At 61.9% G+C, this 25,121-nt stretch overlaps 3 protein-coding genes and 1 long non-coding RNA gene across 24 annotated transcripts; 1 reads left to right on the top strand and 3 right to left on the bottom strand.

The window, feature by feature from the left end:
• Positions 1 to 100: 100 nt before the first annotated feature.
• On the bottom strand, positions 101 to 4,290 carry SIX5 (SIX homeobox 5). Its single transcript, XM_059045221.2, has 3 exons — positions 3,454 to 4,290; positions 1,660 to 2,462; positions 101 to 1,384 (listed from the first exon to the last, which is right to left on the bottom strand). Exons 1-3 carry the CDS (start codon positions 4,251 to 4,253, stop codon positions 786 to 788), a joined length of 2,202 nt encoding a protein of 733 aa, XP_058901204.1. The 5' UTR covers positions 4,254 to 4,290; the 3' UTR covers positions 101 to 785.
• LOC136793046 (uncharacterized) lies at positions 3,354 to 10,598 on the top strand. The gene is made up of 3 exons (XR_010837782.1): positions 3,354 to 4,245; positions 4,515 to 6,352; positions 6,948 to 10,598. It is a non-coding gene; the product is annotated as an uncharacterized lncRNA (long non-coding RNA).
• Positions 5,149 to 18,163, bottom strand: DMPK (DM1 protein kinase). 19 transcript variants are annotated; one of them, XM_067019319.1, is made up of 15 exons: positions 14,855 to 16,301; positions 12,672 to 12,763; positions 12,320 to 12,403; positions 12,133 to 12,228; positions 11,441 to 11,589; positions 11,181 to 11,274; positions 10,687 to 10,893; positions 10,343 to 10,606; positions 9,543 to 9,631; positions 8,142 to 8,250; positions 7,224 to 7,381; positions 7,036 to 7,133; positions 6,807 to 6,853; positions 6,408 to 6,497; positions 5,149 to 6,058 (listed from the first exon to the last, which is right to left on the bottom strand). In XM_067019319.1, the coding sequence occupies exons 1-15, from the start codon at positions 15,012 to 15,014 to the stop codon at positions 5,936 to 5,938; spliced, it is 1,860 nt and encodes a 619-aa protein (XP_066875420.1). In that variant the 5' UTR covers positions 15,015 to 16,301; the 3' UTR covers positions 5,149 to 5,935. The 19 variants fall into 19 exon arrangements, with proteins under 19 accessions (XP_066875420.1, XP_058901253.1, XP_066875426.1 ...); XM_059045270.2 differs by having other exon boundaries at positions 6,408 to 6,493; XM_067019325.1 differs by having other exon boundaries at positions 5,149 to 5,535; positions 6,408 to 6,493.
• Positions 16,383 to 23,421, bottom strand: DMWD (DM1 locus, WD repeat containing). Of its 3 annotated transcripts, none has more exons than XM_059045222.2 (5): positions 22,898 to 23,421; positions 21,476 to 21,658; positions 18,178 to 19,437; positions 17,315 to 17,389; positions 16,383 to 16,938 (listed from the first exon to the last, which is right to left on the bottom strand). In XM_059045222.2, exons 1-5 carry the CDS (start codon positions 23,339 to 23,341, stop codon positions 16,891 to 16,893), a joined length of 2,010 nt encoding a protein of 669 aa, XP_058901205.1. In that variant the 5' UTR covers positions 23,342 to 23,421; the 3' UTR covers positions 16,383 to 16,890. The 3 variants fall into 3 exon arrangements, with proteins under 3 accessions (XP_058901205.1, XP_066875435.1, XP_058901206.1); XM_067019334.1 differs by lacking the exon at positions 17,315 to 17,389 and adding an exon at positions 17,128 to 17,194; XM_059045223.2 differs by lacking the exon at positions 17,315 to 17,389.
• Positions 23,422 to 25,121: the final 1,700 nt, after the last annotated feature.

Below are 25,121 nucleotides of genomic sequence, written 5' to 3'. Positions count from 1 at the left end.
GAGAACATTTGGTCAGAAAGCCAGAATCTCAAGGTGAGCTTTTTGTGGTTCAGCTTTTCCTCGGGCAAGTCGTTGGAAGATAACCCACACCCCCCCGAGGTTCTAGTTGTCTGTTAACTTTATTTTAATTGAAATGAAGGCATAACATGTCCTAGAAAAATAAAGATTTAGGATACAAACTAGACACAGGGGTCAGGGTTGGCCCGAGGGTCAAGGGATCTTTGGTCTGGGGCTGGCCGAGCTGCCGAGGGCTCTAGTCCAGGAGGAGCTAACGGAGGACCCTGGCCCACAGACCGCACACCGGCATCCCTCGTGGGCAGAAAGGGCCCGGCGGGGAGGGTCCGTCGGTCTCCGGGCACAGGACTGCCCGTGCTCCACCCTCGGATTCCAAGCAGTTCTGGGAACACTGGATGTCAGTGGAGCTATTAATAGTGTTTCAGGGAGTGACAGGGAGAGGGCTCAAGGGGGTTGGAAATCCAGCCATTCGGCAGGGCTTTCAGCTCACAGCTAGTACCAGGTTGAGGGGGGCAGAGCCCCTAAGTCAGGAGCCCCGAATCTCCCCATGTAGATCAGGAGGCGGAACAAGGAGAGGGCTGTAACAGAGGAGGCGTCCCGTCAGAGGACGGTGCCCCGGACAGGAGTGGGCCTCCAGGGCGTGGAGAGGTTGAGTGGCCGCGGGGAGGGTGTAGTGTGTGGGGGTGGCAGCCGTCCTCGTGTTTGAGAGGCTCCCTCCTCCCCGCCGTCCTCGAGCACCATTGTCAGGGGAGGCCACAGGGCCCAGCGGGTCACAGTTCCAAGGGCTCTTCCACAGGCACCGACTGTAACTGGGTCAGGACCTTGGTCTCCGCTTCCAGCCCCTCGTCAACCTCGCCCCCCGCCGTGGCCCCCAGGAGCAGCCCCTCGGGGTCGGGGTCCGGCAGCCTCAGCACCGTGTGGGGGGCCTGCGTCCCCAGCCCCTTCTCCGCCTCTAGCAGCCCCTCGGTGCTGGCGCTCAGTTCCAGCCCGGCCGGCCAGATGGGCACGGCCGCGGGCGACAGCAGGAGCCCCTCGGGCGGGGGTGCCTGGAAGCCGGGCAGAAGGCCGGAGGAGTCTGGGGAGAAGGGCAGGCTGGCGGCGGCTGGGGCGGGGGGCGGCTGCGCAGACAGTGCGCCTAAGGCGTGGGCCTCCGGCAGAGCGGGGCTGGGGGCCACCGGAAGGGCTCCTTCGGGGACCGAGATGGCCGCGTCTGGCTTCAGGGGCAGGGCCAGGCTGGGGGCCGGCGACAGGACCTGGGAGACCAGCATGCTGGTGGGGAAGGTGGCGGTGAGGATGATCTTGCCCTGCTGCACGGCCACACCGGTCACGATGGGGCTGCCAGACACGGGGTTGGCCAGCAGGAAGTTTCCTGTGGGGAGAGGAGAGGGGCCAGGTGCAGAGGTGAAGAGTACGCCGCTGGAGGGCAGGCAGGGAGATCAGCCGGAGGCAAAAGGAGCCCCTTCAGGGTCAGGGTGAGGCCAAGTCCGCGCGGCTCGAGCCTCAGGGTACTGCTTGGCACGGGAGGGTCTGGGACCCGCCGGGGGTGAGCTCCCCACTCCCCACCGTTGCCCCAGGAAGCCCACTGACAGCGCCATCCCTCCCTGAGGTAACTGTACCCCCCGCCCAGCCACCAGAAAGGGGTACCTGGGGCAGTGGCCGAAGGCAGCTGCAGGGCAGTCACGCCCACCCCAGAGTTTATCAGGTGCACGTTGGCAGGGCCCGGGGCAGCTGCCACCTTCACGGGGCTGCCCGGCCCAGCTGCCAACAGCTGCAGTGGCCCCACAGCCTGAGGCAAGGTCACCACCTGGGAGGTGGGCACCACCTGGGGCAGGTTCAACAGTGGGGAGGTGGGGCCCAGGCCGGCAGGGTAGCCAGGGGGTGGGGAAAGTGGCACCACTTGTGGAGCAGCCACGGAAGTCACTGGTCCTGGGGGCAGAGGAAAGGTGGCAGCCGGCGGGGGGCCAGGCACCACTTGGGGCAGAGGTCCTGGGACCTCCTCTCCAGGTGGCCCCGAAGCAGCCACCTGGGTCCCCTTGGTCTCAGGGGCTTCAGGCTGAGCCTCCTCCAGGCGAACCTCCCCAGTCTGAGGGTCCAGGACCAGGGAGGTCTTGCCCTCGCTGGCCCCCTGGGGGCTGGGCTGCGGTGCAGGGGCGCCCCCGCCCCCGCCGAGCAGCAGGGGGCCCAGGCTGGAGGCCTCGCCCAGGGCCAGGCTGTTGATGATGACGGGGCTCCCATTGAGGAGCACCGCTGGAGAGCTGCCGGCGGCCAGGAAGCTCCCGTTCACCAGGATGGAGGAGGAGGCGGGGCACGGCGCGGGAGGAGCGGCCCCGGCCAGGAATATGGAGCCCTGGGCGGGGGCCTCGGCCGCCACTGGAGCCGCCCCCCTCTCCAGGTCCTCAGGGCTGCGGCTGGATTCGTCCTCCGTAGTGGGGTTCCCATCAGATTCGCTGGCCGGAGAAAGGATTGTGAGTTGTGGTCCCGAATGCTGTGTTTCCCCGCTGGACAGCCCGATTCCTGCACGGAGCCGGCTGCAAAGTGCTCGGAGGAAGCACAAGCCGCCCACTGCCTCCCCACCTTTCCCCAGCCCAAGATCCTGTGCACCATTTCAGGGGGTTATGAAACCTCCTCTCTGAGACCACCCAAGGGCCCCAGGGAGGAGCCTCTGCAATACCACTGACTAAAGGCTCAAGCTGGCCGCTTTGGGGGGGAGGAGGCCCTCCTCTCCCAACTCCTCGGCCTCAGGGCCCCGGAGGCTGAGCAACCAGGCTGCCTGAAGTCTCCTGAGTCGGCCTGAAAGCAGCCGAGTGGCTTTGGCGAGAGTAAGGAGGTAGTCGCCCGCTCAGTTCCCGGTGCCCTCCCCCGACCCCCCTCCTCCCCGGGCGTCGGAGGAGTAGGAGGCCGACGCGCAGGGTGGGAGGAGAAGGGCTTGGGTTACAGGGAAACCGGAGCTGGGGAAGGTTCACGTTTCACAACAAAGACAGAAGACGGACCACGCTGTTTGGGCCCTGAGGGGGGGCGGGAAGGGGGGAGGTGAGACCGAGCAACGGTCAGGGAGGGCCTGGCCGCGAAGGAGACTGAACAAGCCCCTACGCCCGGTGGGGAGGACAAAGGCCCCTCCTCCTTTCCCGCAGCCCCTCATTTCCTCACTGCCGCCCCGAGTCTAGCCGCGGACACGGATGGGATCTGGGACGGAGCCTTGAGTGGAGCAGAGAGAGGCGGCCTCCCGGCCTCCGCGAGAGGTGCATTGGTGTCCGGGTGTCTGGGAGAGGGCCGGGGCGCGTGCCCGTTCCATGCACACGGATTCCCCGCGCTCGGCTGGCGCCTGAGAGTGTAAGCGGGGAGTGTCCGAGGACAACGGGCATTGGGGGGAGGGGAGGGGGTGCTGGTGGATGGCACGTCCCCGGGAAAGCGGGACTGGCGCCGCCCGGGTCCCCTCACCTCTTGCAGGGCGCGCCGCCGCCGCCCCCGGTCCGGTCGCGCTGTCGTCGGTTCTTGAACCAGTTGCTAACCTGCGTGAGCGAGAGGCCGGTGAGCGTGGCCAGGCGGCGCTTCTCGTCCGGCGTGGGGTAGCGGTTGCCGCGATAGCAGGCCTTGAGCGCGGCTCGGGACCGCTCCTTGAAGCAGTAGACGGTCTCTTCGCCGTCCCAGATGGTCTTGGGCAGCGGGAACTTCTTGCGCAGACGGTACTTGTCCACCGCGCCCAGCGCGCGGCCGCGGGCCCGTTCGGCCTCGTGGTAGCGCGCGCGCAGGTAGAGGTCCTGCAGAAACGCGTGGTGGGCGGCGGGGAAGGGGCGGCTCTCGAGCAGCCGGTAGAGCTCGGCGTATTCGCCCCGCTGGAAGGCCACCAGGGCCCGAGCGCGCAGCACCGGATCGCTGCCACGTAGGCGCTCGGCCGGGGGCAGTGCGCCCAGGAAACGGCTCAAGCGGCCAGCGTGGCCCGCCTGTAGCAGCGCCTCGCACACGCACGCCACCTGCTCCGGCGAGAAGCGGAGGCCCGTGGGCGGCTCGGCAGCGGCCTCGGGGGGCGACCCGGGGACGCCCGGGGATCCCGGGCCCTCCACTTTCACCGCCGCTTCGCCCGCCCCGGCCCCGGCCGCCGCCGCTGCCTCACCCTCGGCCGCCTGCAAAGTCTGCAGAAGCTGGCGCGCTTCCTCCTCCTCCTCTTCGGTCGCCGCCGCCGCCACCGCCTCCCCCCCAGCCGCCGGCCCCGCGCTCGGCTCCGCAGGCAAGGTAGCCATGTTTTGCAACTTTGGGAAGTTCCTCCCTCCTTCTCCTCCTCCCTCGGGCTTTCCCCAGCCCCCTCCCCCGTCCGTCTCCCCTCCCCGCAACCCCCCGCAACTTCGCGCTTCCCGACCTTCTCCCGCCGACCCCGCGTCTCCCCCCTCACCACCGATGCCAGGCCCAGTTCTCTATTAGGGTCTCTGTCCCAGTGTCTGTGTGTGTGCCCGTCCCCCTCCCCGTCAGTCCGTGATTCTCCCTTTGTTTTCCCTCCGCCTCAGGCCGCGCTTTTTGCCTCCCCCCCGCGTGTGCCTCTGGCTCAGGGCCTCAGTTTCCCCATCGGGACAACGGAGAAGGCAACAGGCCGTCCGGGAGGGCTAAGGGCGCGAAGCCGCCTCCGCCCCGAGACTGAGCTTCTGCACGCCTCCGTCTCCAGGGTCCTCCGAAGGCCCCCCTCACTCCCCATCTCGGCCCGCGCGCTCCGCCCCTCGGAATTCCCGGCTCCGCAGGGGGGCGGGTCTGGCTGGGAGAAGGGGCGGGGGAAACGGGCTAGAAAGTTTGAAGCAACTTTTCTTGAGCGTTAAGTCAGAGTCCCCGGAACGGATGCGCGTGGCCCGCGCAGGCGCAGTGGTAGGAGGATGGCTGCGCTAGCTGCCAGCCCAGCCCCCCCCTTCACCGCGGTCTGATGGCACAGCTGGGCCACAGCTGGACAAGAGGCGGTGCCTCCTGGTGGCCCGCTCTTCTTCTCCTATTGGCCGGGTGTCGAAGCCGCGCCCCGCAGCCCACCCCCACCCCTGATACGTCCGCTTCGCCTCCCGCTAGCTTGCTGCCAGGCCATTGGCCACCTCCGCTCGCCTTCCTATTGGCCCACTGAAAAGCCTCCTGCCCTCAAAGCAAACAGCGGACACGAAGGAATTTCAGAATTTTGGGCAGACGAGAGGGCCTTTTATTCGCGAGGATCGGGGGTGGGGTCCTAGGTGGGGAAAGACAATAAATACCGAGGAATGTCGGGGTCTCAGTGCATCCAAAACGTGGATTAGGGTGCTGGGGTCCTGGAGCCAGTCAGCGGGTCGGAGGAAAGGTCAATAAATACCCATGCTGCCGAGGCGGGCAGAGCCGGCTGTGGCTCCGAGAGCAGCGCACGTGAAGAGGGCGCGAGAGTCCCCGAAAAAAGCGGGACTGTCAAAAGGCAAAGGAGGAGCTCGCGCTAGACGTTCACCGCGGAAAGAGAGTCTTCCCGGGAGGGCAGGGCCTCAGGCACAAGGAGGATTTGTGGTTTGCAAGCCGATGTGGGTGGGGTGCCTGGAGGGTGAAAAACAGATGCCGAGCCTTGGCCCTGCTGCCTTCTCTAGGTCGCAGCTTGCCCATCCACGTCGGGAGCCTCAGCTAGGCCGGAGAAAGGAAGAGGTCCGCGATCCCCCCAGCAGCAGCAGCAGCAGCAGCAGCAGCAGCAGCAGCATTCCCGGCTACAAGCCTCCCTGGAGCCGCGGCCCCGGCTCCTCCCTCCCCGGCCGCCAGGGGGCGGGCCCGGATCACAGGGCTGGAGCTGGGGCGGAAACCCACGCTCGGAGTGCTGTGAACTGGGAGGCGGTGGGAGTGGCTTCTGGGCCGTGCCTGGGTCTCCAAACCCTCCAGCGGAGCCCGAGTGGAGGACAGGCTCGGGTTCTAGGGTTCAGGCGGCGAAGGCGGATCCCGGGCGGGGTCAGACTGCGGCAAGATAGCCGGCGCAGGCCACCAACCCAATGCAGCCCAGGGCGGCGGCACCAGCCAGAGCAGAGGCGAACAGGAGCAAGGAACGCGCCTTCGATAGGCCAGGCCTAGGGACCTGCGGGGAGAGGGCGGCGGGGGGGAGGGGGGGTGGTCAGCACTGGCGACGCGGGCCTCTGGTTGGCTCCTGGGACCAGCCCCGCCTACGCCCATAAAAGGGTCCACACACTCCCTGCACCCGCCCCGCCCCCTCAGAGCGAGCCCGTGATTGGTCGGCTCGGAAGCCTAAGTCTTGTCCCAACTCCTCATTGGCTGCCTCCTAGAGGCCTGTGTTGATTGGCTGCCCGAGCATCCTCCCTCCCCGCCGTGGGCCCCACCCCGCAGAGGCGCAGCTAAGCAGAGGCGGCTTGGGGTACGTGGAGCTGGGCGGGGGCGCGCGGCGGGCGGGCGTGAGCAGCCGGACGTACCCTGGCAGGGAGCAGCAGGTGGCGGCGGTGCATGGGGCCTGGCCCCACCAGCGGGCACTGGCCCAGAGCCACGGCCGGGGGGCCATCTAGCTGGAGAGAGAAGGGACAGGTGACCCGATCCGAGCCCAGCTCGGCACGGCCGCCCTCGGCGGGGTGCAAGAGACAGAGAGGGGAGTCGAGGTCGGGGAGGTCATCTAGGGAGATCCTGGATGGGATTTGGTGAGAGGCCTGAACCGAGGGAGATCTGGTAGATTTGGGCATGAATGGAGGGTGTCTGCTGACTGGAACCTCAAAGAGGTAGGGGTGAACCTCTAAGTCTGGACAGGGGTACGGGGTGATGGAGACAGAGTCTGCAAAGGGGGCAGCAGGCTTGACGCAGGGGAAAAAGAGGGGTCTTACATGGGAAGGTGGATCCGTGGCCCGGGGACTGGGGACCCCTGTGACAGCTGGAAGGAGAAGAGAGAGGCGTAGGGCGCGTGGAGGGACGGAGAAGGGCGGTGGCGCGGCGTGCCCCAGCCTGGGCCCCTCACCCTCCCCCAGGTGTATACACACGCCGCGGGCCCACCTCCCCGCCACCCCACCCCCCCATCGCCGGCGCCTCAGGAAAGGTGGTGGATGAGGGACTCGCCTGCGGCTCCCCCGGCCTGAAGCAACTCCATCCGCTCCTGCAGCTGCCGGACGTGCGCCTCCAGGTCTCGGTTACGGGCCTGGGCCTCGCGGAGTTGGCTGCAGGGGAGGTAAGGACCGTGAGCCCTTCGGGATTTCGGCTAGAGAGACTGCTAAAGGTACTGACTGTCCCCGACTCCCGACCCCGACCTGGCGAAGTTCTGGTTGGCCGTTCGGATGGCCTCCAGCTCCTGGCTCAGGCTCTGTCGGGTAAGCACCTCCTCCTCCAGGGCCTCCTGGAGTTCCCGCAGCGTCACCTCGGCCTCTGCCACCGCCTCCGGAATGGCCTTCGGAACTGCCGCTTCAGCCTGGGTATGGGAACCGGGCTTAGGGCTGCCTGTGGCTCCTGGAGCATTCGAGACTTAGGCATAGGTTCCAGGCCTGGGATCCTCCTCTGATCTCTATTCCTGCACCCCTGAGATCTTTCTGGAATCCCCACAGCTCCTGCAGTGATCCAAGCCCCCTCCTTCCCTAACCCAGCCCAGCCCTCGCCTCCAGCCTTTAATCTGGTTTCCTCCCATCCACCTTCCACACCAAAGGGCTGTTCCTATAACACTACGCAGCTTGACCACGTTCCTCCCCGGGAGAATCTCTCCGGCCCCTCAGTGCCCTGAGGAGGAGGCCCGTTACATGAAAACGAAAGGCCCTGTCTGGTGTGTGTCTGCTGGCCTCTTCAGCCTCCCCTCTCCTCACTCCTCACCCTCCTTCCTCCTGGAACAACGCAGCCTTACTACCCTCCTTTCATGTTTCAGAGCAGACCAGCTGGTTCTCACCTCAGAGCCCTTACCCTTCTCTTTGCTGACCAATGGGTGGTCCTCCTCCTTCTCCAGGGCTTCCCCTCCCCAGAGAGCTCCCCTCCATGCACACTCACTGACCTGTTCTAATTTCTCTGTGGGGATCATTTCTGACTGAAGTAACCTTGTCTCTACTTTGCCTTCCATCTCTTTCTGTCGAGGAAGCTCCCAGAGGGCCTAGCACTCCATGGCGCACACTATCCCTGAAGGCCCCCCCTTTTCTCTCCATTCGTCCCTCACTGACCCTCTCCTCTAAAGACTCCTAAAGACTCACCGTTTCCTCTGGTGGGGGCACCGTGGGTTCCGGGCTGGGCTCTTGCAATGGCTCAGACAACGCCTCGGCCTCCAGTTCCATGGGCACGGAGCCCAGGATCTCATCAGCCCTGGGGAGAGGAAGAGGGTGAGGGGAGGAAGAGCCGGCCTCACCCCAGAGGCTGCCGACCCCCTGCATTTACAGCCAGGACTCCCTAGCCTGTGCCCTGGGGCAGCCAGACCTGAAGGCTCCAGGCTTGAGGAGAGGGAGGGCCAGAGGGAAGGGAACAAATTGCCAGGCTGGTGGGACAGGTCCTCCTCTTGTTAGGAAAAGGCCTGCCCCTGGCATGGCCTCAGGCCCCTGGAAGCTGGCCTCTCTGCACCTTCCTCGGGAACCTGGGGTCAGGAAACCCATGTTCTAGGATCTGCCCATCTCCGTCTCCTTGTGCGCTTTACAGGCCCCTCTCCTAAGGGCCTCAGGAAGTCAGGGAGACACTCCCAGCTCTGGCTACCTCCAAAGAGGTGGTCTTCAGACTGGGTGTTGGACCCCAAGACTGACTCTAGACAGCAGCCACCCCCCACACACCCCCAGACCCAGGTGCTGGGAGGAAGACAGACCCTCCCAAGGAATATGAAATTGCAATAAAAGTGATGTCCCCTCCAACCCAGCAGTCCCTCTTGTAGAAATCTGTCTCAAGGACCCAATGGTGCTCGACAAGCGCCAAGACCAACCTGCAGCTGTTCATCCAGCCTGGGTCCTGACAGAGAGGCGCCCGGTAAGGAGAACACTCCCCAGCGGGTCAGGGTTGTGTTATAGTTTGTTCAAGAAATGGCACTTGCGGCACATTGTCCAGTAACAAAACAGATTAGAATACAGCATGTTCTCACAGCTGTTAAGTACGTGTGCTGTGAGCCAGGGACCGTTGCTGCTGGCGGCCTTCCTTTTTCTCATCCCTATTTTCTAATATACTTGTGATAAGCAATGTATTATTTTCAGAATCAATGGTTTAAGAAGGCTTTGTGGTTATGTAATTTAGTGAGTCCGTGTTCTTTTAAGATTGACTTAACAATTCTAAACTTCTTATTCTCTAAGATTTTGAGGTCCCATGACTGTATACTAGAAACCTAAAAGTGGAAGGTCAGAAGATTCCAGAAGGCCGAGCCTCTGACTCTGAGGTTTTACATTTGAGTCTACATTTCAAAGTACTTACGGTCTGAGAATTTAAGGTCCTACCATTCTGGGCTCCTAAAAGCCCTTCATCTCAAGACAATAAGGTTCCGAGACTGACCCTGCAATTCTCCTGGGCACCAACGGGCCAGGATGTAATAACCCCGAGCAGCCTCCTGGGGCCTCTGGAGGCAGGACCCCCACCCACCCCCACCCCCATCCACTCCTCTCAAGCTGCACAGGGGCAGCACTTACCCGAGGGCCATGCAGGAATAGGAGGAGTAGCCCACGAAAGGCAGGTGGACCCCCAGTGGCATGCCTTCCTGCATATCCGACAGCGTCTCCTATAGGAGAGAAACACAATGTGAGATGACCAGCGGCTGTCAGGGATGGGCCCTCACTCACCCCTTCCCAGTCTTGGCTTAAGTGCCCTCCCACCCTCCCACCCCAGCCTGGGGTCTATCTAAAATGGACCCTGCATCATTTTCTTTTATTACATCCTGCTGCTTCCCTCAGGGCATTTGCCACAGTATAATTATACACTTCTCCAGACTGTAAGTAGATGAGGGCAGGGACCAGGGCTGGCTTGGTCCATGTGTGTCCCCCGCTGTGCCCAGCACAAAGGCAGTCAAGCTGAACAAACACGGGATAGCTCATACAACAGCTGAGAGAGGGATGGTCTAAGCAAGGGAGATTCCTCTATGGTGCTTTCTCACCTCTCATCCTTCCAGGTCTCAGCTCAGATAGCCCCCTCCTCCAGGAAGCCCTCCAGGACCTTTCACGCTGGGTCAGGAGGCCCGCCCCCCTGCACCCCCCGCCCCCATCTCAGCCCTGATCTCTCTGGGGCATCACTGTCTGGGGACAAGTCCGTATCCTCCACTGGACTGTGAGTCTAGGTCACTGCTGGGTTCCCAGCCCTGGGGCCACACAGAGCAGGTGTTCTGGGGGAAGGAATGATTTCAGGACCCGCGGAGGAGGGTACTCTCCTAACCTCGGTGTTAACGGCGGTCGGATGCGGGGCTACCCTCTGCAGACCAGAGATCGCAGGTACCTACCCCGCCCCCGCTAACCATGGCAGTGAGCCCGTCTTCCACCACATCGAAGTTGCACGTGTCCGTGGCACCCTCGAAATCCGGCGTAAAGGGGGGCACGCTGTCTCGGAGGCTGTCCCAGTCAAGGCCAAAGAAGAAAGGATGCTTCTGGAAATCGCCTGCCCCATTCCGGCCCAGGCGCATCTCGGGGGGACACAGCAGCTGCTGGATGAGATCGCGAGCCTCATCAGGGACTCCTGCGTCTGCCAGCGGTAGAGACAGGTGCTCCTGCTCGGAGGGAGGGGAAAGAGGGGATGTTACCCGGGAGCATGTGCGGAGAGGTGAGGGGCTCCCCGGGCTGTGCTCACCTTGTAGTGCACGATCTTGCCGTAGGTCTCAGCTGTGGAGTCGGCGTAGAAGGGCGTCTGCCCGTAGAACATTTCATAGGCGAACACGCCCAGCGCCCACCAGTCACACTCGGGCCCGTAGCTGCCAGTCCCGGGCCCACCGCCCACGGCCTGCAGGATCTCGGGAGACAAGTAGTCCGGGGTGCCCACAGCCACCAGTGACCGCACCTGAGCCAACAGGATCCGAGCTAGGCTTGACCCCGCCCCTCCTAGCTCTGGCTCCGCCCCCTCTTAACCACTACCCTAGAGCTTAGTCCCTCCTTTTGCCTGTTCTAAGCCTGAGCCACAGGCAGGCTAGGGCCTGGGTCGCCTCCTTCTTTCCCCTACAAATCTACTCCTGCCCTCACCCTGGCTCTGCCCGCGCGCCTCAGCCCCGCCCCCACGCTGCACCTCCGGTTCCTGCTCCCGACCCGTCATTGGTCGTCCCGGTTGCCCGAGAGCGGTGCACCGCTCACCGTTCCATCCGCCCGCAACTTGAGGCAGGAGCCGAAGTCCGCTAGGCGGATGTGGCCGCAGCGGTCCAGCAGGATGTTGTCCGGTTTGATGTCCCTACGCGGAGGGAAGAAGGGAAGGGAGAGGGATAAGTGAGCCTCTCTCCAGCCATCTCACCAGGCTCCACCCCACTAGGCAGCACCGCCTGGGCCCCACCCTCTTAAGGACCACGCTCTCCAATTCCCGTCCAATTCCCGCGGCCCTCAGCCCCTGCAGCGCCCACCTGTGCACGTAGCCCAGCCGGTGCACCGAGTCTATGGCCATGACAATCTCGGCCAGGTAGAAGCGCGCCATCTCGGCCGGGATCCGCTCCCCAAACTTGCTCAGCAGCGTTAGCAGGTCCCCGCCCACGTAGTACTCCATGACCAGGTACTGGGAGGGGGCGTGTCACGGGGGTAGGTACCCTGCCTGGGCGCCCATGGCCCATAGCCCGGGACAAAGACTCCCAGAGACGCCCCATCCCTGGGCAGAGACTCGGCAGCCCCAGCCCCAAGAGATCTCCCAGGCCAAATCAGAGACACGCCCACCCCCAATCCTCGTTCCCCCACGATGTCACTGGACAGAGATTCACTTCCCCCACCCCCGACCAAGGGAGTCAGGACAAAGAGAACCCAGAGACCTCCCGATTGTCCAGGGTATGGAGCCCAGCTACCCCCTGCCCAGTGGCTCCCACATAGACTCTAGAGACTATCTCATTCCAGGTAGTGCCCCCAGAATCAACCTGGGGAAAAAGGCGGTAAAGGGACATCTCCCATCCCGGGAAAGGAAGGCCAGCTCGCACCACACCCAGGGACTGCCGCGTGCGTTTCGAGGCGGCTCCCCGATCCTAGAACTTCCTCTGCCTGCCCGCACCTCGATAATCGACAGCCTCAGGGGTGGGGGTCCGTCCCTCTAGTCGCCCGGCCTGGGGCTCACCAGGTAGTTCTCATCCTGGAAGGCGAAGTGCAGCTGCGTGATCCAGCGCTGGTCCCCGTTCACCAACACATCCCTCTCTTCGCGGAAGCACGACACCTGCGGGGCACCCGGAGGAGCTGAAGCGGACGGGGCTGGCGGGACGGAAGGGGGGATCCTCAGCACCCCGCACACCCAGCCCGGCCGTCACCTCGCCTCTCTTAAGCATGTCCCACTTATTCATGATCTTCATGGCGTACACCTGGCCCGTCTGCTTCATCTTCACCATCGCCACCTGAAAGCCCAAACAGCGTAATGGAGCGGAGGTGGCGGGGAAACACCAGGGTCCCCCAGATTGGATTCCACCCTTAACCCGGGCCAGACTTGGCCCCGCCCCACCTCGACAAGCCACGTCCATCGGCCTCAAGCCCCGCCTTAGGTTCTAAACTCAGTCATTCATCAATTTCTAAGGCCCCGCGAGACCGGAACTCCAACATCCCGCCCACTGCAGGAAAGGTCGGGTCTCTAACCCCACTGAGCTGCCTCCGCTGCCCCAGGCTCACCTCGCTGAACGCCCCGCGTCCGATCACCTTCAGAATCTCGAAGTCATTCCTCTGCAGTCGGGCCTCCTTAAGCCTCTCCGCGATGGGCTCCACTGGGGGGGAGGGGGCGAAGGCGGGGGATGAGAACCGAGAATCACAGGGACTGACACTGGAGACGAGGAGAGAGAGTCCCACCCTCTGTCGCTGAGTCTCCCCTGCCCCTGCTCCTCCCCTTAGCACTGGTCTGCCTCCTTAAAGACTTCACATAAACATTATGTGACGCTTTGGGGACCCAAAAGTGCTCCTGTACAGAGAAAAGTGGGATGCCTGGGAACCCCTTTCTGGGACAGAACACTGGGTGGACAGGGTGAGGTAACAAGTCTGCCGAAGGGAGGCCCTGAAGAACAGAGGAAGAAGAAATAGGCCCAGTTCTAAGAGCTCCCTGGGCTTCTGGGGCCCCTACTCCCGGTGACCCCACCCACCCCCAGGGCTCTCATTCAGTCTGTTTTGGGTCACGGCCCAGAGCCTGCAGTTTAATCCTAGGCTCAGATACTGGTGGCTTTGGGACCACACTCTGGGAAACCCTGAGTTTAGGGCTGGGCCAGGAGAAGGAACGGGAGAGGGAGACAAAGCCAGCATGGGTCCGCATCCCTGCTCCAGAGCTGCAGGCACAGTCAAGTGTGTTACCTCTACGCTCTCAACTCCAGGAGGAGGTTTTTACTATTACCCCTTATCTACAGATGAAGAACCAAGGCTCAGACAGGTGAAGTCCTCTGCCCAAGGTCCTACAGCTAGCAGCGTTACAGAGAGCAGTTTGGGAGGGGGAAGCCTGGACTCCCGGAGTTGGAAGAAGCTGGGAGCTTCTGAGGCAGGAGGGAGAGAGCAGTGGGTGCAACTAGGAATGAGGGAAGATACAGTGGGCTATGGAGAGGGTTCGGGGTTCAGGAAGAGTGGGCCAGCAGGGAAGCAGCGGCCAGGGCCCAGCATAGGGGAGGGAGGAGAGAGTCAAGACACTGAGCCCTTTTAAGGCAGCGGGAACCCAGGCCCCCTCCCCCGCCCCAGCGGCCTGGCAGGGGAGGGGCCACAAAAGGAGTGCTCCTTTCAGGAGAGCTGCCCCACCTCAGGTCTCAGTTCATGCTCTGCAAAAGAGGGGCTGAGAGAGTTACTAAGGGCTGGGGGGATGCGCGGAGAAGGTTCTCCCAGAGGCCAAGTGGTCTAGCCCTTGGCCTCCACCTTCGCATCTGCAAAATGGGGAGAGAGAAGCAGGGCCTGGGTCAGAAAGAGATGGACACAAGAAAAGAGGGAGCGGGAGAAGGAAGAGAGACGGGAAGCGGACGGGGACAGGGACACACAGAGCCTAAGGACCAAGAGCAAGCCACTGAGGGACAGACAAGTGGAGGGACAGAATGGCAGATGTTAGAGAGACAAAAACCCAAGTCAGCCTGAGCCTGGGCCAGGAGGGAGTGGGGCAGACGAGGCAGGAGGCTGAGGCTGAAGATGAGGCGCCTTCCCTCTGGACCTGTCTCCAGGGGAAGACTTGGCCCAAAGGGACTTCGGGTGGAGGAGGAACCTACAGAGAAAGCGGGCCCACTCAGAAGAATCCTAATTCTTCCTCCTCCAACCAGGGGGTGGAGGGGGTGCTCGGTGGGGCCTGTGTGCAGAGCTGGTTCTCCCCGGGCCTGCCTGAGTCACCGAGCCCTCCCAGTGCCTGGGCACCTGTTGGAGCAGCTGGAGAGGCTGGCGCCGAACACCTGCCCGTCGGCCGCGCCCCTGGCAGCTGCCCTGTGCTGTCCCTTCCGCTTGCCCCTGCGCTCTGGGGAACCAGGGTGGAGGGCCACAGGGCCCGTTTTGGTGGGGAGGGGTCCTAGAAGACAGAGCTCCCCAGCATGTCCCTAGGCCTAGACTCGGGGAGGGGGTGCAGGGGGACCATGAGAGGCTGTGCCCAACCCATCTTACCATGGCTCCCAAGTCATGATTCTGAGTCATGGCTGCCCTGGCCTCTGCTCATCTCACTCTGCCCTGCCAGGGTGGCACAGGGGTAGGAATATGTCGCCCCAAGACCCAGCCCCAAGTTCTGGGCCCCTGAGTGGGAGGTTTTCCCCATGTCCATCCTGCCCCCAACACCCAGCCCAGACCCACCTCCTCCCTCTGCCCTGCCCCACCCCCAAATCTGGAGGGTGCCATGCAGGCAGGTAGGCACTCACCCCACTCCAAGAAGTCGGCCACATACTTGTCCTGGGCCAGGTCAGAGGCGCCCAGCTCCTGGTGGACGCCCAGGAGAAGGTCGAGCAGGGGCTCCAGCCCCAGGAAGCTGGGGTCCAACACCAGCTGCTGAAGGCGCCTCAGCCGCACCTCGGCTGACATGTCGGGCAGGCAGCACCATGGCCCCCTCCCCGGGCCAGGGGCTCGGGGTCCTCCCGTCACGGGGCCTGGAGGGCCCTGTCCAGGCCCTGGGGCCCTGGCTGCATGTCTGCCTGTCCCTGGCTGTCCCCTGGGCCTCTCTGGCCACTTCTCTCTGCTGGCTGCTAAGGCCTCCTCCCCTTCTCCCCACCCCGCGGTCCGGCCCCCTCCAGCCTCCCAGCCTTAACCCCTCACAAGCCAGGCCCCCCCCAACTTGCTCCTTCCAGGGCCCCTCGGAACGCTTCAGTGTGAGATGAGGGGTGGTGGAGAATCTCTACCCTCAAACTGCCCCCCTCACTGAAAAGGCAAAGCACAGAGGAACGCTACAGGTATGACAGATGCCAAAGATGAGCCCTCCCATTCCCCAGAGGGGACCAATTGAGGTTCAGTGTGATTTGGTAACACCCCTCCCAAGCTCTTGAGTTGGGAGCGCGGGGGGGGGGGCTGGGGGGAGGCAATGGGGTGAGGCCTGGGAAGGGGGGCGAGAGGCCAGGGCAGCTTTGCGGGTGATTCAGCCAAGGATTCAGACTTTGGGATGGTTTAAATTTAGCCCTCAGGCCCTCTGCTTTACACTTTTTTTTGGCAAGAGATGGGGAAGGGGTGGTGAGAGAATCGGGAAGGGAGGCCCTTAGGAGCCAGGATCAGGGGTGACCCACTGGCCAAAGCCTGGGGGAGGCAAAGGAGCCCCCAAAATAGCTCCTTGGACCCTGGCAGCACAGCCACATTCCTGCCCAGGCTAGGATTAGAAACAGAAACATTTCGGGGGGTGGAGGGTGGAGCGGGAAGACACCACTCCCTGTGGCTCCAGAGAGCCAGCCAGGAGGGCTTTTCGCTGTTCTTTCCAGGGTGGACAGTTCTCCCAGAGGAAACCATGGTCTCTAATTGGCCCGGGATGCCTGGGCCCGGCCAAGCCAGGCCTGCGGCAGCAGAAGGCCAGGGCCTATGCTGTGGCAGCTCACTCTGGGCATCTCGGGAACCGTCTGCGGGGGGCCCTGTAATATCTGGACACTTTGAAACAACTTTTAAAACTCCCACTGAAGACTCTGAAGAGGGGGTCCTGGTGGCTCTCTTCCCTCCGAGAGTTTGGACTGGGGCGAGGGATACTCTCCTCTGTCTGAAGGGCCCTGCCCGGGGCTGGCCAGCGGCAGATCCAGCAGCTGTGTGCCTCGGGCACATCCGTCCTCTGCTTTTCAGTTCTTCCTGCCCTCAAAAGGGGGTTGGGGGGAGGCAGGGCCTAGCTCTTCCTCTGGATAAAGTGGATTGATTCTAGGGCTGCATCGAAAGCACCCACACATTTCCTCCATACCTCCGCGGAAGGGAACAGAGACACTGTGAAAACAGGGAACTTTAGTATAAATAAGAGGTCCTGGGGGACAGCGAGGACCCCAGGGGCTTCCATAATTTAACATTCTTCAAAAGCACAAGTAACAGCGAGGGCGGGGTGGGGGGGGGCAGGGGAGGGCTGGGCCAACCCCTGCGCTGCACACAGGACCGAGAGGCGCGCTGCAGAGCTGGAGCTCTTGTGGGCGGGGAGTTTCTCCCCCAGGAGTGACCAGTCACATGCTGGGGACAGGGGTGAGGCTAACACTGATGTTTCAGAGGAAGGGGTCATTGTACTTGGCAGTGGGTGGGGACAAGGCTGAGGCCACACGGGCCACTACATCCCCCCCGAGTCTGGGCCGGTCTGAGGGACCCTCTGCCCCAAATTTGTACAGGGAGAGGGACTGGAGCAGTCCATCCGTCATGGTTAGTCTTGTTAATACGTTGATCCATGAGGTCAGCGGGGACGGTTATGCTAGGAGCTGGGGGCATGGGGTGGGGGACCCCGACATCCATGGCTTCACACCACTGTGCCGCTCGGGGAGTTGCCTGGTTGGGAGGAGATGCCCTGGGGAAGATGAGGGCGGAGAAAGGAGGGGGTTAGAGACCGCCTGGGGCTCTCACCAGTCCCGCGGGGCAGTGTGCGGGGGGTGGGGTGGGGGTGGTGGGGGGGGGCGGGGAAGCCACCCTGGCCTTTCCCTTCAATCCACCCCAGACCACCCAGACAGAGGCCGCTGCTCTAGGCTCAGGAACTTACATGTCGGCTAGCTTCCCTGTCCCAGCAGGTGGCACTTTTATACAATAATTAAAGTCCTCAGGTGATCCTGAGCAAAGAGGATGGGGTAGGGGTGGAGGTAGGGAGGAGAGGGGGAAACTGGGGGCCCCTTCTGACTGCGGAGGGGGTCCTAAGATTCTGGGAGGGAAGAACTTAGGGACAGTCCTACCTCTACCACTGACTTGCTGGGTGACCTGGGCCAACTTCCTTCCCCTGTCTGGGTCTCGGTCTCCTCGTCTGTGAACTAGGGAGACAGAGGGATCTCTTTCAGGACTTACCAGATTCCCCAAATCCCAATGCCCCTGCCTCTCAGACTGTACTTTACATTCTAGGGATTCAGGACCCTACAATTCCAAAACTGCTCTTCCAAGGAACCAGGCAGAGCCCTCAGATCTGGCATCCTGGGCCCCAGAGCCCAAACCCTTAGGAGACATCTGAGAACACAGGTCCCAAGTTATAAGGCACCAGGCCCGCACTGCACCTTACTAGCACATTTCTGAACCCCATGGCCTACCCATCTTCAAGCTTCCCTGTCCTAAGAGGTGAGAAAGGTCATAAAGAGGCAGTGACTTGCTCGAGGTCACACAGGGAGCAGAAGTGGTGGACTGGCCCCTGAGCCTGGGATTCCGCAGCCCACGCCTCCAGCAGTGGGCTCAGATCCCAAGAGTCTGACACTCAGGCTGGAAGCTGGGTGCACAGGCTCAACCTTGCCCATAGAGCTCGAGCCGCAGTATTAATAAAATTTCACCATTCCGTAAGACCTAGCCACGTGGGCCCACCGGCTGCCCTTCTGATAACTGGCCATGTTCTCCACCACGCCCAGATGTCTCTTATGCCTGACCCTCTCTCTGCTTACCGTTGCCTGCCAAGCGTTCTAGAAGTCACTCTCAGATCTGAGAAGGCTTGTTCTGGGACACAGATCTCCATGGCTTCCCCTCATCCCACACGGCTAGAGGCTGTGATGCTACCAAACCTCTCTGCCAATTCCCGCCTCTGCCTGGATCCCAGGTGGGCTGGTGTGGGGTGACTCACCACCTTGCCCGGCCGGGCCCAGGTGCAGATGAGGCCCTCCTGGCAGGCGGTGATGATGCAGTCCTCCAGGAAGAGGAGGACCGTGAGCCGCTCCTGGGCGATCTTCTTGCACACGAGCGGCTCGAGCAGCGGCACCTCGTGGATGCGCGGGCACAGCGCGGTGCCCAACACCTTGGTGGGGTCCAGCCGGCTTCGGGGGGCGGGGCCGCTGGGCTTGTCCCCGCCCCCACCGCCACCGCGGCTGATGTTGCCCAGGCTGTGGTAGCGCTTGTGCTCTTTCTCGGCCCCGCGGTCCCGCCGCTCCTGCAGCGTGAGCGTGGCAAAGCGGCCGATGCTGAAGGGCGCCCCCGGCTCCGCCGCCGCCCCCGGGCCGCCCGCCTTGCCGCTGCCCGCTGGGTGTGGGAGGCTGTTGGACCGGGACAGCGAGCGGGGCAGGGGCCCGGGGCCTGGCTCACCACCTCGCGAGCTGCCGGTGGCAGGCGGCGTGGCGCCAGGCGTGCCGGGGAGGGTGCGGGTGCGGGCCAGGGGAGGGTGAGGGTAGAGCACGTCTTCGGTGAGGTCCCACAGGCAGAACTGCGTGTCCTGGCCGGCCGAGCCGAAGCGGTAGGTGATGGAGCCGGCCTTGGGCAGCGGGGAGAGGGGGGCGCCCCCGCCCGAGCCCGTGCCCGCGGCCTCCGGCTCCTCCTCCTCCTCGCCACTCCGCTCCCCTTCGCCACCGGCAGCCGCCGCCTCCTCAGCCCTCGTGGTGTAGGGGTCGAAGGCCACGGCGTTGACCCAGGACTTGTGGCCGTGGCCTCGGGCCACCACGCGGCCCTCGGTGAAGGACCACACGGTGACCAGGTCATCTTCACCACCCGTCACGACGTAGCGCCCGTCGGGGCTCCAGCACACGCAGAGCAGGCCCCCAAAGTAGCTCTTCATGAGCCCCCGCAGCAGCATGGAGTCGAAGTGGAAGACGCGCAGGCAGCCGTCCTGGCTGACGCAGGCCAGGTGCCGGCCGTCGGGCGAGAAGGCGAACTCGTTGAGGGGCCCCTCGCCCACCGCCCACTTGGCCAGCGGGTTGCGGGGCGCCTTGCTCTTGGCCGCGTAGACGGCGAAGCCCTCGCCCTGCTTCAGCAGGCTGTACTGCGGCGGGGCCGAGGCGCACGGGTGGCTGACGTTGTACAGGTACAGGTGGCCGCTGGCGTGTGATGCCAGGAACAGGCTCTCTGACTCAGGCAGCCACTTCAGATATGTCACCTTGGTCTTGTCGATGAGCCGCTGCCAGGGGAGAGAGCGGGGGTTGGGAGAAGGCCATCCTCCCGCGGCCCACCTCCTCCCCTGCCTGCCTCCCCGGAGAAGGTCATCATAAGTGGCCCGGGCCTCCTCGGAGAGGAGGAACTGAGGGAGACGGACAGACACCAGGTTAGGGGAAAGCCGGGGGAGAAGGGCTGCGTGAGGGGCGCTCCGTGGAGCCTCGATGTCCCTTCTTCGGCAGGAGGACAGTGCTGCCTTCCAGAGAACTCTCCTGGGTAACCCCCTCCACCATCTTTACCATGTCATGCTTAAGGCAGGATATCGAGTCACGGAGTATCAGCTCCCCCTGGGAAGGTATCTTTGTTTATTTGGTTCATTGTTCTAGCCCCAGAGCACAGAGCTGTGCCCGCAGGAGGGGCCTGGAAAGTAGTTCCTGGACCCCTGAATGACAACCCCATCCTGTCAGCTGCGCATCTTTGCTCCTTTTTGTCCTCACAACTCACCTCCAGACCTGCAAGAAATCCTGTGGGCTTGATCTGCAAATTGTGCCCAGAACCTGATCTCTTCTCACCACCCCCAGCTCCAACCACCCTGGTCTCAGCTGCCGTCAGGCCTGCAGCGGCCTAACTGACTGGCCTCCACCACCCGGGTCTCTTCTCTGCACAGTTGCCAAAGAGATGCTATGAAGACCTAAGTCAGCACCCGGCACTGTCTCTCCCATTCTGAACACCATGGCAGCCTTTCTCAAGCAGGATTCTGGGGAGAACTAAGCCCTAAAGCCCTTTGGCTTCCACCGTCGGTAACAAGTTAACTTCTTTCCCAGGTACCCAAGTTGCTTCCCATTCTCCATTCTCTGGAGAATTTAGAAATTAAATCAAATTGTTTCTGTGTCCTATGGCTCAGACGAACCCCAGTGGCAAGAGGCTCTAAAAGCCAAGGTCTTTGCCATGACCTGCCAGCCCCTACATCCCCTGGTCCCTCCGACTTGTTTCTCCGAGCTCACCTACTACCCTCCCCATCAACACCGCGCTGGCCCTACAGCCTTTCTGCTGTCCTGCTTCCGGCATTTGTCCTAGCTGTTCCCTCTACTCAGAATGTCCCTTTCTCCAGAAATTTCTCTTGCCTCCTTTAGGACTTTATTTCCATGTCACCTTCCAGTGAGACCTCTGCTAACCTCACCGAGCTCTCCCCATTCGCCTTCCCTGCTGCGTCTGTCTCCACGACACCCTGACACACAGCCTACTTAGTTATTTGATAACTGTCTGTCTCCTCCAGCTAGACAGAAGCTCCACAAAGGCAGGGCCCTCTGTTTTGTTCACGGAGATGTAGTATTCCCAGTGCTTAGAACAATGCCTGGCGAAGAACGAAAACTCAAGGAATATTCTGTGAGTGGATGACCTGGTCCACTGTAATCCCTTCCCTGTTCCACTCGCTCCCCTCTGCCATTCGTGCACTCTGTACATTTGAAACACCTTCTCAGAACAGAGAGAGAGAGATGGAGGACAAGAGTAGTTCTGGACACAGATAAGGTCTTTCACTGGCACTTCCCCTCCTGCCAGGTCCACCCAGGACTGAGCAACCTCCATGTATGATTTTACAACAGTCCCGTGAGGTAGGGATGGGAATCCCATTTTTCAGAGGAGGAAAACTGAGGCTAAGGGAGGAACAGTCACCTTCCCAAAGCCACACAGTGAGTAGATGGTGCAGCAAAGATTTGAATACAACGCCCACAGGGCCCAGAATTTGAAAAGCAAGGGCTGTGGCTTCAAACAAATCCCAACCAGTAAGTAGCTTCAGTTCTCTAATCTACAAAATGGGTATCACAATCCTAGCCCATTGGTTGATGAAAACTCCAGGAGTAATGTGTTCAGCATAGGGCCTGGGCACAGGAGACGCAACTGTCATTATGAGCTATCGTCACAGCAGCTGCTGTCACCCCGTCCTCCGTATCTGTCAGTCCACGCCCCGCCTCTCCCTCATTCTGCCCCCTCAGGCCTCGTGGCAAACGGTGTATGGGTGGGCGGGCGGGCGGGCCCGGGGGAAGCTTGGGGCCCACTATCACCTCCTCATTGAATAGCTTGCCGCTGTCCTTCCTGATGAGGTCCAGGCACTGCACTTGGCCGGCTGAGAACCCCACCAGCAGGGAGATGGTCTCCGTGGCAGCAGTGAACTGGTTGAAGTCGTGGCAAGTGGGCTGGGTGCCCTTATAGATCCGCTTGTCAATCGGCTTGTTGAGGTCAATGGACTTGGGTGGTGGGAGAAAATGAGTTAATGGCTTCTACCACTGAGAGGAAGGAAGAGGGTGTTGAGGTTGGGGGAAAACCACAAAGAGGAAGCAGGGTTAAATCCCTGAGGGGAGTGGGTAGGTGGATGGGTGAGCGGGGAGGGAAGGGGCAACCACAGACAGGAAGGAGGACCCACATCACAAACAGTGGCAGGAAGCTTCTCCCCCTGCCACCACATGAGACCACAGTGCGTCCTCCCCAAAGATGGACACCCCCAACTTCTGGGACACCCTTGGCCACAGTGTCAGTTTCAGGGTCCCTGTAGTCCCTGAGCTCCAATTCCTTCCTATAATTTCAGCAACTCTCCTGGGTCTTAGAACCACTATATTCCAAGACCCTCAAAACTCAGGATCACCCAGTCCCCAGAATTCTAAAGTCCAATGTCCCAGGAGTCTCCTCACTTTGGAGTCCTTAAATCTCAGCATCCCCATCACAGTTCAGGGACCCATTAAACCTCATGGTCCCCCAAATTTCAGGTGCCTTCATAATCTCTGGGCTCTCAGGATCCCCATCACTTCTGGGGACCACCATAAACTCCAAGGGTCTCGTGTCCTCTGGGACTGACATCACTTTAGAGACACCCATCACACCTGAGGATGTTCCCTCTGGGATCTCATTATCTCCAGATCTCCCATCAGCTCTGAGATTCTCATTTCCTCCAGCACCCTCATGACCTCCAGAACCCCAAGTTTCTCTAGGATCCCATTCACCTTCAGGATCCCTATTACCTCTAAGCCCCCATCACTTCCAGAATCCTCCTCACCTCTGGGCTCCCCAAGTCCCCCCAACACCCCCAGACAGCAATACCCATGGGCTCTCCATCACTTCTGAGCCTGCATTTCCCATCACCTGCCAAATGCCTGCCAGCCAGCACCTTGGAGCACCCCATACCATCTCGGATTCCCCATCACCTCCAGAATAGTCACCATCCCAGGACCCCCACGCATAACCTCGGGATCTCACATGGTCTCGGGGTTTCCCATCACCTCCAGGATGGCCAGCACCCAGGGAGCCTCCCATCACCTTTTAGAACCCTGTATTACCTCCAAGAATCCTTTCCCCTTAAGATGTCCGTCACATGTAGGATGCCTATCTCAGGGCCCCCTATCATTCAGGGGCTCTCCTGTCACTTGTGAACCACCTCAGGGATCCCCATCCTCTCAGCCAGCACCCAGGGCCCCAGGATGCGGGCCGCTCACCCGTTGGCTCCCGCGGCGACAGCAGCCCGGGTAGAAATAGAGCTCGCGGCCCAAGTTGAAGCAGACGCGGTCTCCCCCAGCGCCCAGCCCTGCGGGCGTGGCGGGAGTCTCCCCGGCCCCGGCGCCGTCGGGCTCCCCGAGGCGCACGAGGCTGAGGCGCACCGCAGGCAGCGCGGGCCCGGGCCCTGGGCCTGCGGGCGGAGGGGACGGCGCGGCGCCCGCAACACCGGGGCCGGAGGTGGAGGCAGGGCCGGGCAGGGGCTGCTGCGGCGGCTGGGGCGGCGCCGGGGTCTGGGAGGAAGCCGGACCCGACCTGCGAGCGGCGCCGTCGCCGGGGAGCAGCTTGTAGAAGCCCTCGCGGGTGCGGAACTGCGACTTGATCTCCGCACAATCCCCCATGGCAGCGCCGGGGCCCGAGCCGCCCTCCGCGCCGCCCGCCGCCATCTTGGGCGACCCCCACCCCAGCCCAGCGCCCCGCTAGTGCCGGACAGCCGCCTGCCGCCGGGCCCCCTGCCGGAAGCCGGGGATCCGCACCGGAAGAGGTGGTGTCGTCGCCCCGGCAACGCCTCTTCGATTGGCAACAGGGTAGGGAGGCGGGACGAGCTCCAGCCGTCGCTCCGGTAACAGTTCTGGGCTGAAGGCGGGGCTACAAGGTGGGCGCGGCCTTCGTGCCTGCGGCCGACGTGGTTGGCTGTGGGGGCGGGGCCCGTAGGGAAAGGGGCGCGGCCATCAAAAGAGCGCAGGTCCCTAGCAACGGCGCTCTGGGAACCGTTTGCCTAGCAACGGGAGTACCCTCAAGAGAAGGCCTCATCCAAACCTTGTCTTTCCCATGACGTCACAGATGACTCCAGGTGACCCTGGAGTCTCCCGAAGACTCCCAACATACACCCTCCGGTGTTTCCCACTTACATCTTAAAGTCCCCGACTGGCCACAGCATCTCCAACCATTCCTCCCCACCCTTGATGATCCCGCAAATCCCACTGATCTCCATTGCCTCCATAAAAGTCCAAGGACTTCATCTAACCCACTACTGATTAATACTAACACCAAACATCTCCACATTTCCCACCAACCTCCTGTGTATCTCCATAACTCCACAATCTTCAACAATCTCACTCGGTCCTCCGACACCCACCAAAATTGTATTGATCCCTGCAATGTCCCCAGTGTCCCAATAATCCACTAGTAACCCAAAATGTCTTCCTGATCCCATCAGCCCCCTGATAGCCAGTGCCCCTCACTTCTTCTGACACCACCCTGTCCCCATCACAGATCTTCCTAGACCCACTTATTCAATCGCCTCCCAGATTTCTCACCGGAACGTCCCAGAAGCATCTCACACTCAACAAGTCCTGCAATGAAACTGACATCTTACTCCAAATCCTGCTCCTCTCTTGTGTCCCCGTTTTAGGGCTGGCACTGACATCCCCTCCAGTCACCAGGCTGCAGAACTCAGTGTCTCCCTAGACTTCTGCCATTTCCCTTCACTCCCTGATTCCAGTCCCCAAGTCTTTTGCATTCTGTCACCTGAATTCCTCTGTTCCAGTCCATTCCTCTGTGCAGCCCTGGTCTAAACTCCTCCTCTCCTGCTTGGGCCCTCCCTGTATCAGCCTTGTCTCTGCTCTCCCAGACTCCTGTCTCACCCCTCTATCTGCCCTCCACTTGGCATCTAGAGAGGTCTTTCTAAAGCATGATAATGATCAGGACCCTGCCCTGTTCAAAGCCCATCTGTGGCCTCCCTAGGGCTCTCAGGACAAAGTTCAGCCCTGGGTAATCTGTTCCTGCCAACCTCTCTTTCCAGCCTCATTTCTCACCACTGACTCCTCACACCATGTCCCAAAAATGAGGTTTGAGAATCCACCCCAACGCAGCACACTCTCTCTTGCCCTTGGGTCTTTGAATGCCATTCCCTCCGCTTGGAACGCCCACCACTCTGTTTTTGACCATTTATGAGCCAGCTCAGGAGCTCTGTCAGTCCTCTGGGCTCCCCTATCTGGGTTGTCATTGCCTAGGGAATGTGTCTGTCTCTACTGTAGAGTGTGAGCCTCTGGAAGGCAGATCTGGGGCCACTGGGTTGACGCTGTGTTCCCAGCACAGGGCTGGGTTGACCCGGGCCACTTCAATAGTTGTTTGATGGCCAGATGAATGCATAAGTGAACAGACGGGAGAGACTATGCCGGGCAAAGTCTGTGTTCCTAGCAAAGTGCCACAGTCCTGACTTGG

Source organism: Kogia breviceps, chromosome 18 (genome assembly GCF_026419965.1).
Source record: "Kogia breviceps isolate mKogBre1 chromosome 18, mKogBre1 haplotype 1, whole genome shotgun sequence".
Classification (NCBI taxonomy): domain Eukaryota; kingdom Metazoa; phylum Chordata; class Mammalia; order Artiodactyla; family Physeteridae; genus Kogia; species Kogia breviceps.
The sequence above is the reverse complement of the archived record's forward strand: the minus strand, read 5'-3'. Positions and strand labels throughout refer to the sequence as shown.